General features: G+C 40.4%; 1 protein-coding gene across 2 annotated transcripts in view; it reads right to left on the bottom strand.

Moving 5' to 3' along the window:
- Nucleotides 1–5,923: 5,923 nt before the first annotated feature.
- CCDC6 (coiled-coil domain containing 6) overlaps nt 5,924–11,604 on the bottom strand; it is a 51,236-nt gene continuing 45,555 nt past the window's right edge. Inside the window, exons 9-10 of one of the 2 annotated variants that reach the window (XR_010783995.1) lie at nt 7,599–11,432; nt 5,924–6,491 (exon numbers count right to left, since the gene is read on the bottom strand). Coding sequence is in view for 1 of the 2 variants with exons in the window: in XM_066554386.1 (XP_066410483.1) it covers nt 11,241–11,432 (192 nt within the window). In the remaining variant the exon portion in view is untranslated. Of the gene's footprint in view, nt 11,433–11,604 lie in introns of both variants that reach the window. The other variant, XM_066554386.1, reaches the window with a different exon arrangement.

The raw sequence follows: 11,604 nt of genomic DNA, 5'->3' as shown, positions 1-11,604 counted from the left end.
GCTGTGCCTTTCATTGAACCCTGAGATCTGAGGCTGGGAGGAAGCATTCACTTTAGAAACCACTGTGACATTTTCAAAAAGGTGTGGATGTCAACGCTAATTTCACAGCCCACTCATCCATTTGGAATTTGCAGCCAAACTCAGTCCTCATTTCTGCCCTTCTAAGTCCAAAACAACTTCACTGTAGATATTCCATCCAGGAGAACAAGAACAACAGCTGACCCATAATGTCTAGGTAAGTGCCAATTTCAGCCCTCAACAAATCCAAGTGTTTTTGGAAAACTTACCAAAGGCTGACTGATGTTTGCTGAATCACATCATAACAGATTCCTTGCAATAATAAATTTTAAGTAAGATCAGGTGACAATTCATAAATGCAAGTGGCAGTGCTGTTAAAAAATAAAAACATTACAAGCTTTTTTTTTTCTTTTTTCAGAGCAGGTTTTAAACCAGGAATTTGGAAGAAAGGAAATAGCTGAAAATATGGAAGTTATACTGTCAGCAGCAGATGACAGTAGAACCTTCTGAAGTTCATTATCATCTGTAAATTAGAGGATGTTTGTACCACTACAGTTAAAACTGTAAAATGTAGTTCTGCACTGGTGCACTGATAAAGGAAAGATTTTACAACATAGCTAAAATGCCACAGGGACCAAAGAACAAGGTTTGTAAGATAAGCAAGTAGTAAGAAAATAAAACTGGCAGCATGTTAGCAAAAAACCCCAAACAACCAAAACCCACCAAAAAAAACCCACAACCACCCCAATGAACAATGAAACATCCAAATTAAATAATGAAGGCAAGAGGATTAAATATATTTTCATGCCAGTATAAACTGTTCAAGATGTGAATTCTGCAGCCTGAAAGACTATCTCACTCACAACCAGTTCTAACTGTGTAGTTTATTCAACATTTAATGGCTTGACCTTGTAAATCTTTATCAAATCTTGAGCAAACATTTTACTATCATGAGGCACCTTGACTCTAATCAATTAAACATTAGCAGTTTGGGGAGAAGAAACTGGTTTCCTCTAAAGTTGTCTTCCAAAAGGTAACCTGGGATAACAGAAATCTTTTTATGATTAACAGAAACACGGAACTGAGACATAGCTTCAGAATCAGGATGAAAGTTTTGTAATGACTGAGTAAAGTGAAAGTATTTGGAAAACCCTGAGCTCTTTAACTGTAGCAAAAATTTTGTGATCTGCCCCATTTTCTGTTAGAAAACAAGCTGAGCTTCCCCCTCACTCCAGGCCATGCAAAGACAAGTATCCTGCTCCCTGTGTGTTCTCCTCACCCTTGTTATCCCTCTGGTACACACCAACTGTCTTCATGTATTGCCATAATGATCCATTTCATAATTTGAATTATCTGGTAGGCATTTCTAACCCCATTTGCACACACGTGTAGATTTCCCTAGGGGGAAAAAAATCCCAAGGAAAAAAAATAACATTATGCTCCAGACAAGCTTAGCAAGGTTATTGCTGTCAAGAGACTGTGTTCCCATGAATATAGGTAAGAGTTGAGCTGGAATTATAGTTAGCATAAATTTTAATGCAAGGAGCCACCATTTCAGTTAGGTGGATTCCTAAAATACAGCATAAAAGAGAAGTCAACTTTATGGTGCAATCTTGATTCACAGAAATTCTTGCCGTAAATTGTCCCTTAAATCAGGGAGGCTGCTAGAACAAGGGCACAGCATTCCTGGGAGTATCTCTGGGAAGTTCTTGGAATATTTAATCTAAAAAGATAGATTCCCCTCTGAATTCAGACATTAATTTCAATTGCATGGTGTCAATATGTATATTTACTAGCATGGGATGCTTTAGTCCATACAAAATTTTTGAAAAGAAATTGAATGTCTTTTCAAAATAAGAAAGAGTTAACTTGAAACCCTTCAATTACCTTCAGAAACTAACAGCATAAAAAATGTATTTAATGAATACTCAAGACAACAGCCAGACTAATCCTAGTGTGCCTTAATAGTGTGAGGAATGCAGTAATTTTTAACAGGTTCAATTCATTGGTATGTTGTCACAGCTAACACTTGTTCTGAACAGAAAACCCAGGAAAAAAATTTAAATAAAACTTAGGACTCTTACTGGTTTCTAAGTCTGCTGTATAAATATCTGTGTGCAGGAAAGGTGACTAAACAATTTAAAAATTATGCAGAACTATGTCCTGATGACCAAAAGCAACACAAAGTACATTAAGTTTAAAAGCCTTAATCCCTTTAATCATTCACCCACAGAAACTCATTTCTAGCTACAGTTTCTGTGGAAATACAGATTTTGCAAATATACACCACTGCTGGGGATTTCATCATACTCAGGAACTTTTAATTTCTCTGTTGCCAAGTCTGCTCCAGTTTCCACTTATCCCCACTCAGCTCCAAGGGTGGATGGAGGGGGCCCCATGACACAGCTCCCCCCAGATCCCACAGCCTGGGATCCACCCAAGGGCCCAGGGGACCCTGAGGGTACCTGGGGGCACCTGAGCCTGGTGCCACCACCCCAGGGCAGGCAGCTACCCTGAAAGGGCAACAACACCCAGGGGGAAGTTTTTAAAAAAATATAAATTAGAATCACAGGATATTCTGAGTTGGAAGGGACCCACAAGCATAATCAAATCCAACTCCAAGCCCTGCAGCCCAGAAATCTCACTCTGTGCCCAAGAGCGGTGTCCAAATGCTCCTTGAGCTCTGTCGGCCTTGGGGCTGTGACCACTGCCCTGGGGAGCCTGTTCAGTGCCCAGCCACCCTCTGGGGAAGAACCTTTTCCTCATATCCAGCCTAAACCTGCCCTGGCACAACTCCAGGCCACTCCCTTGGCTCCTGTCAGTGTCACACAGAGCAGAGATCAGTGCCTGCCCCTCCTCTGCCCCTCAGGAGGAAGCTGTGACTGCAGTGAGGCCTCCCCTCAGCCTCCTCCTCTCCAGGCTGAACTGACCAAGCAACGTGAGCCCTGCTCCTGGCACAGCTTCCCCTCTAGGACCACCTCCACATCCCTTTCTTGGACACTTTCCAATAGGTTTTGTATCTCTCCAAACCATCCAATGTTTTTCATATCAAAACAACTGCAAAAATTCACATACAAGTGATCCAAAACAATCTGCCTAATCTGGTGATGCAGATGAGCAATCTGCATATTCCAAAGAAAGTCAGGTACCAATCACAGCTGAACTGAAAACTGCTTCATGTTATTTGCCTTAATTCTTTCCCCTGCTAGAAAATAAGCAGAAGTAGGTAGCAGTGTTGAACAGGTACAGAAAAATCAGGTTGATTTTTAGGAAATGTGGAAAAAAAATCAAAGCAGATCTAAAATTCCCACCTCAAGACAGAAAGATAAAAGTATTTATTCTTGACCTCTTCTACATTTAATATTTGCTGTTGACAGCCAAGCTAGTGTTAAAATTCACTAGAAAAGTAGTGAATTTTACACCCTGTTTCATTCAGCACTGTCAAAAAGCACCCAGATGCAGCATGGCAAGAGCCCAGCTCAGAACAGTGCTTTTCACACCAGCTCGAGGGGCCCTCTGTGACAGGAGGGAAGGCAGGGTGCCTACAGGGGCTGAGGGGAAAGGAGGCAGCAGTGTACACTTCTTAAGTTCAGCCCCAAAAATGCCAGATGGTCACACCACAGATAGCTGAGACTCCCATAGATCACTGTTCTGGTTTCATTAAATTCACATGCCAGGCTATGTTTGAGGCTTAAGAGAATAAAACTACAGGACATGGTGCAGAGCATTTTCACTGATATACAGAATTTGGAACACAGATGACTCTCATCAACAGCCCTGAGGCTCAAAAGCCTCAAGGTTCCCATCTCAGACCTTCCAATTGTACTTACTGTTTTCTGTATCCAAGTGAATTAATAATGTTTAAGAGTCTTTATACATACCTTCAGTGTCCATCTGGGAAATGCAGGACTGACCTCAACCTCTTCTTGCTGCTGTAGGATGGCTGTATGTGTACTTGGAAAGGTACGGAATAGTCTCAGAAGCACGTGAAACAGATTGATATCCAAGCCAGCACCTTTACATTCAGGAAGGATTAGGCTTATTAAAATTGCTTGCTGTGCAATGCATCATTCTTTCTCTCACTCTCAGCAGTTACCAGGATTTCTAAGTTAACCCCTCCAACTTGCTTTCCTTTATAAAGGGGTACAAGCACTGGAAGAAATAAAAAGAACCATCTAAAGGGGTGATCACCTGGATGAGGCAATCTGAACTTAAACCAGCAACGTGTCATCTCTACCTTTTCTCCTGCTATTCTCAAAGTGCTCAAGTGACTCATTTCTGTTCAGAGAAATGCCAGAAAACAAAGGACATGCACAAAGAGAGCATCAGCCCGTTCCCCCAGTCCCCAGACCCACCAGCCATGGCAGTCAGGGACAGGCAGAACAACTGCTTGCTCATCATGTGCAGCAGGCCCTGAGGGGAATAAAGGCCTTTAAAACACTGCCTGTGCTCCAAGGGCAGAGAAACACGGATCAGCCAGCTTAGCATTGGCTGAAATACACCCATGGCCTGGTGCCCAGCAATCTGCAGCCATCAGAACCCAAGGATTTCACTGGTCAGGATGGAAGAGCACACTTCCATTGCAGGCACAATGTGCTGACTTGAGCAGAGCAGCAGTCACAGAGAGGCCAGAGCAGTAGCTGAACAGGACAGAGAGTGGATTCAACCAACAAGTTTAGCAACACTCAAGACACTGAACACAGGATAAGGTTAAGTAACTCTGAGACTTTCAGATCTAAACCCAGAATCTTGGCAAAACACCCAGACACAGCAAGTAATACTTAGACAAGCTACTGAGCATGCCACAGGTGACCTCTGTGCTAAGCTGACAAGTGAATGTACACAATAAAAAAGAAACATCAGAAATCAGAAACATCAAAAGAGATGGCACAACAAAGTACTCACAGAATTTACACAAATACATACAATCTATAGTTTACACTGGCTCATGCTCTAAAATCATTAAATATAATAACTGATTAAGGTTTTCCTAAGAAAAGATGTCAAAAGTGCAAAAATGATGGCAGATTCCTAAGACAGATCTCCATTCGAAAATAACTGAATCCATCAATCATAGAATGACTCGATTGAACAATCAGGTGTGACTACAAGACAATCAAGAAAAGCTGGAAGACAGCACCTGATACCATGACCTTTACTACAAAGCAATAGCAAAATCACTCTTTTCTGAGCTACAGAATACACAGCACATCCCTTAGCACAGGCAAGGAAACATTTTTTGCCTTCTCTCCTTCTCACAGTTGATACCAGATTAGAGAAACAGCTGTCCTGCCATGTACAGCTTTTGACTCAGAACATGTAGGATGTTTTTCTCTAACTTTGTACAAATATACCTCTCTGCTACTATGAACTGAGAAAAATGGTAAGATGAAACTCTATTATTTTCCTATTCCACTCCACCCTCCCAAGGATAAGTACTCTCAAGGTAAGGAGGTCAACTAAGAAACAAAAAATACTGCAGTTTTTGCTGTGGCAAACAAAAGCCTGAACGCCCCTGGAAGGCAGCTGTGAGAAGTTAAACAGACATGTTTAATTCAGAAAGGTACTCTGGAATTTCCCCACAATAATAACTCAAGAAATATAGCTGCATTCTTCCAAGACAGAAGCAAAACTGATGGAGTCAAGCATGCTTTGTACTTTGAATATCCACCTAATGCAAAGTGAGGAGCACCTCCTATGCAAACTTTATTATGTGCACAGGTTATTCCCCAGGTTACACACTCAGACATTTAACACAAGGAATGGCCCAACTAGAATCAAAGACAGCAAAAACAAAGACAAACATGCAACTTTCTCTGACCCCTAGTTCTCATTTTTCTTCCTCTTTTTCCCACACTGACAGGCTGACAGAGAAGGAAATATACATCCACCCAGTAGTCTTCCATACAAGTAAATACAAAAAAATCAAGTGTTTATTGGAAGTCTGCATGAAGGCACAGATGAGCTTGATTACAGACACATTGTAACAATTACAAGTTATGTAAACACCTTGAGATATACAAAAAAGCAATAATACAGCTAGTACAGGAACAGAATGCAACCTGCTAAAAAAACCAAACTTCTTTATATCCGAGGTTCTTACAATAAGCTCTGATCCACACCAACACAGTGAATGTTCTTAAAGTCACCACTTGGATTCAAGCTCAACAAATCTGCACTTTGGCCATTGTTTGACCCAAATTCCAACAGGCTTCCTTCACTAGGAACAGAAAAACATAGGAACAACCAGCTAGACACCCAACCAACCTATAATGAGGCTTCATTGATTCTCTAACTATACAAGAGCAATCACCAAGGTACTGAAATTAAATATAAGCTTCAGAAAAGCTCAAGGATGCTTGTTCCACTTGCATTTGAGGAAATTGCTGTATTTCTGCAGGAAAGGAACAGTCTACAGCTGTCAGGTGATTTTTCTCTTCCTCCACAGGAGGCTTAGATTTCATCTGAAACACCTGCCAAAACAAAAGTCAGCAATCACAAACTAAAGTGCCTTGGACAGCTTAGGTTTTACCACTAGAATAAAACATCTCAGTTTATAGACACAGAATTATGTTTTATCATGAGAAAACCCACCTTTGCACACAGAAAACTACTTCCAATATTTCTGGGGAAAGGGGAATTGCTTTTTGTGATTTTTTTTTGGTTGTTGTTTTTCAATTAGATACCAACACCTTAAATTTGAAGAACTGCAACACAGCATTTTTTCAATGGAAATCACAAAAAAATGCCCCCCGCCCCCTCAATAGTTTTAATACAGGCAATCTCCAGGCCTAGAAAAAGAGCACTCTGAGCAGCAATTTTACTACAGGGACACAATTTTCACAAAGTCAACCTTCAACCATCTGTCCTAACACTTCACTCCTCCTCTACAGAAGCTTTATAACCTCTGGAACCCCATTCCAGTGAGGAAAGCCTCCCATCCAGGTAACACATGCAGAATAAAACCTAACAGAGCTACAGCATTTCTGCTGACCCTGTGGCCACATCATCCCAACTGAAAGATGAGGTAGTACTTTTCTTTGGAGCCCTACTAGCAGAACAGGCACAAGCACTCTTCTCCCTAAAGTAGCAGCAGCTGCCTGTAATGCAGTGCCTAACTCCACAGTTTATCTCCTCTTCAGAACACATCTAAATCCAAAACCAGCTGCTTAGAAAAATAAATCATCATATGAGCACACACTCCCACTTTAACTGCACCACAAAGGCCACGGTCTGCCATGTTCAGTGACTTCCTCCTGTCCACACAGTGGCATTGACTCAAACTCTGCTTGTACTGGGACTCACGGTTGTTACCCAAAATTAACATGAAGGTATCCTGAGTACTTCTTAGAGTGAGACATGGAATTTAAAATAATTTAAGAACCATTATCCAAAAAAAAAAAAAAAAAAGGCTGGGAGAGGAATTCAGCTCCTCAGGGAACTGAGGAAATCAGATTGTCTCCATGCATGCAGTCCATTTGGTATTCAGGGGCTCTGTTGGCTCTCTCCTCAAGAGGAGAGATCTTTCCTCTCAAGGAGGTTGTTGTAACATATGCATGTATTATAATTTTATAGCTTACACTCATAAACCTTCTGGTTTCTTATGAGATGGCTTGAACTGGAGAAATATGCTCTGCATAGTCCATGCTCTGTAGACTCCCAAGGATCAAAAAGAAATAGACTGCCATGACTGAAAAAAAGGAAACATCAGAAAGAGTTGAACAGTATTAGAATTTGTACTGCTTGTAAAACTAAGCATTAGGATCAGGAAAAACACTGTAAAGCTCAATCAATGTCCCTGGCTGCATCCTCTTAGCAAAGCAATAATTGACACTGAGGATGAGAGACTGTTTCTTTGATTGACAAACTATTTAAGGCTCTTTTGTCTCCATGATCAGTTTCCATTTATTTAACAGAGTCCATATACTCTCCTGTCAGCAGTGCAACCTGCACATATCCCAGGGAACTTTCTCATTTTCACTGCTTCCAAGACTGCATTTTTCATTCATCTGAAGTGCACAGGGAATCCACCCAGGCAGCTGGATTCCTAAATGAAAACATTTTAACAGGAAAGGAATCCTGTTCTGCACAGCTCCAGAACAGCAACTGCCAACAGAACAGCACTAACACTTTCTGGAAAAACTCTGATGTACTTTCTGCCCTTGGGAATATGCTCTCAGAAGAGTACACGTAATTAAAACAGTCTTATCTGGCTTTTAGCTGAAGACTACCTCCGAACAGTCCCACCTCTTCTTCCAAAGAACTTCTGTGGAACAAATCGTGGATAAAATAAACTCTTAATGCTCTACAGAGTATCAGCTGCATTCCAGTGTCCAAGCCAGATCCCTTGAGAGAAAATACAAAAAGAATTGTATTGTATGCTTGATTGTCAGAGAGGAAAGCACTGCTGAAACCGCTGAAAAGTAGATTTTATTTTTTTCAATCTTTAGCTGTGAAGAGGTACGCTCACAAAATGCTCCACACAGCTAGAAATTGCTTCTGTGGACTTACACAGCTAGTGACAATGCAGTGTGCAACTGAGAGGCATTAGTGATGAAAAGGACGTCAGAAAACCACCCAGGTGCTTCTGAGACAAACAAAGCACTTAAGCCCTCATAGTGAGCTGGACCTCACTGTCAAGTGAGTTTCTCCAGTCTATAGATCTGATAAAATCACAGCTGCAGAATCATAATTCATGACTATAATTCACAAGGAAAACTGAAAATCCATTTACATTTATTAGGAGATGGTTGTGCACAATTTCTCATCTTATTCAAAAAGTCTACAAATAGAGTTTAACACTTCTGATTGCAAGCAAATGTTTGTTCAACGTTCTTAGTTCGATAAGGCCAATTTAGTGCCTTTTTACACTTTCAAGGTTTAGTATACATTTGTCAGTTCTTTACTTTCTTCTGGTAACAGTCCCACTGGAACAGTAAGGAAAGTTCACTAAGACACTTTATAACAGCAGCTGAACTTGGGTTACACAAATTCAGTTTTGGAATATGCTTCAAATGTAAATTATACTAGGCAATTTTCCATTTTGAGATCTTAAAACACCATCAAAGGCTCTTCTCTTTCCACCCACATTTGTGCTACCACCACCATGAGATTGCCCTCCACAGAGCCATACATCCAAGGATCTCAAAGCACTTCAGAAAGGAGGGCACCATTTCAAATTCTGGGATACTTGAGCTGGAATCCTACTTAATACAGAGTATATTTTTTTCTTCGTCTTATGTTTACAAAAGGACAAGCTTCCAACTAAGCTGATCCTGTCTTGACCTTAGTCCCACCTCTGATATCTGTCACTTTCTCCCATTCAATCCTATCACTTATTCAGGAGCTCTGCTTAATTATAATGCTCAGAGCTGAGTTTCCTCTATGGAAAGCTGAGCATCTGCTATGGTCAATTATTTTCAGGTGGAAGCAGTGGTCAAATTTTAGGTCTGCCACAAACTTGAGAATTGTTTGACTGGAGAGTAACTACCATAATTAATGTAATGTAATTTGATAATGCACTTGATCCCATATTGGTTTAAGAAGTGTAATAGACTATATATGCATTTCTCTAAGTTCTCTCAGAGCTGAAACTACATAGCTACGGTGAAGAAATTCTAATTTTGCCTTAAGCGGAACATTTTACAACATTATTTTAACTTACAACTTTGATTTAGAGCACTATTTTCATAAGGATTTTCAGTTTGCAATTCTGACTGAATAGGTGAGCGGCAAACATGACATTATATGTACAAGTGTTAGTATACTACCAGAATGCTGTACTTCCTTCTTAAAAATGTCCTTAATAAAGCATTAAGCATGTCAAACAAACTTTTGTAAACAAAAGATAAATTACTCATGTTCTGCTCTGATTATAGCCAGATACATATTCTCATAAAATAAACATTCTCTTGTCATTTTCCATGGCCCACATATCCATATATATGAGGTAAACCATTTAAAATTATCAATAATATATAAACCCCAGTACTCAACAGGAACCTCAGGAAAAATGTAACCGAGTAGGATGTCAATATCAAGAAGTGACACTTTGTTCCACTGCAAAGTGAAACCAATTTATTTGTGCTAAATGAATGGAAAGAATGTATTTGGAATACATTTCTTTATACATTGTACCGGCTTAGGCTGCTAAATAAGCATTCATTAGTGCCAAGTTGTGCTACTTTCTTGTACTCTGTTTCTACCAAGCAATACAAAGTTTTGGCTGTTAAGCCAATATATTCCTCTATGATGATCTCGTTTTCTAACAGACTTTTGAACATTTAAAATACCTGTTCAAACTTTGCTTCAGGGGAATCACAATGAATATATTTTAACAAGAAAGAAATTATCATCAGCTGTTCTCTACAATCACATCGCCTTCTGCAGCAAAAAAATCCAGGAGCACACACTTGAATCAGCTCTCAGTAACCTGTGGGCAGGACCACACTCCCCCTACAGTCACTGTGACAGGGCACACGGTATGGGCAGCTTACAGGTTAGCAGAAATGTCAAGTGACATCATCAAATCTTAAGGTCCACAAATTGTACATTCCACAGACTCCAACAAGCCAGTTCCCTCAGTGTAAAGTTCTGACTGTACCATGTGTTTGAGGTGCTTTCAAACAGGAGAAGTATGGATGTGTCCTCTGTGAATTAAGCTTATTTGCTAGGAAATACCAGAGAGCTTGTGTCTTGGGCACTGATTCACTTGGGTGTCTGACTCACTTTTGCACTAAAAGCTGATAATTTAAATGACTGAAACATAGTGCTGATCTTCCATAAGCTTGGTAAACACTGTAATATTTCAGAATTTATCACGTAGCCCATCATGCCTTTCATTTTCTGCAAATTGTCATGAAAAAATATAAAAAGGTATCCCTTTAATTTTACAAACCTAAAAGCCAGGAAAATGAAGCTTTGGAGCCAAGCAAAACGACATAATGCCGTATTACCAAACAGAGTAGCAAATGTTCCAGCCAGAGAATGGACATACATGTAGTTCAAGTAAACACTGATGGAAAACTTTGTTAAGTTAGTGTTGTAGACCCACAACACTGGCTGCATTTTATACAAACGTTTACAACACAATTAACAGTGAAGCCTATATAACCTCAGTGCAAATAAGTCAAATCCAAATATGCCAAGTAAGCCTTTGGCTTTTAGTAAACTGCTCCGTGTTATGAGTCCACTTCTGACATAGAGACTGCAGAGCACATGCACTAAGGCTGAGAGGAGGGATGCACTGAATGCTGGAAATTGGCTGCCTGCGATGCCGCGCCTTGGCCCGGAGGTTGCACGGGTGGCGGAGGTGGTGGCGGAGGTGGCTGCACTGGGGTCTGCGTGTTTGGAGAAGGAGGAGGAGTGGGACGTTTAAATTTGTCGGGGCTGTTACTTCTTCGTGGTGAAGGCCTCTGCAGAACAAATATTGAAATCATGTTTAACACACTCCTGGACAATGTTAGGTGCAAGTCCTCTAAGTTTGGCAAAGGAAAAAAAAACAATCACACAAAGAATTCTGAACAATTATGTGGGAAGAAGAAATCTCAAAACATTGCAGGAGTCACAATACAACTTTTACATAAA

Source organism: Molothrus aeneus, chromosome 8 (assembly GCF_037042795.1).
Source record: "Molothrus aeneus isolate 106 chromosome 8, BPBGC_Maene_1.0, whole genome shotgun sequence".
Taxonomy (NCBI): Eukaryota; Metazoa; Chordata; class Aves; order Passeriformes; family Icteridae; genus Molothrus; species Molothrus aeneus.
This window is presented reverse-complemented; position numbering and strand designations above follow the sequence as displayed.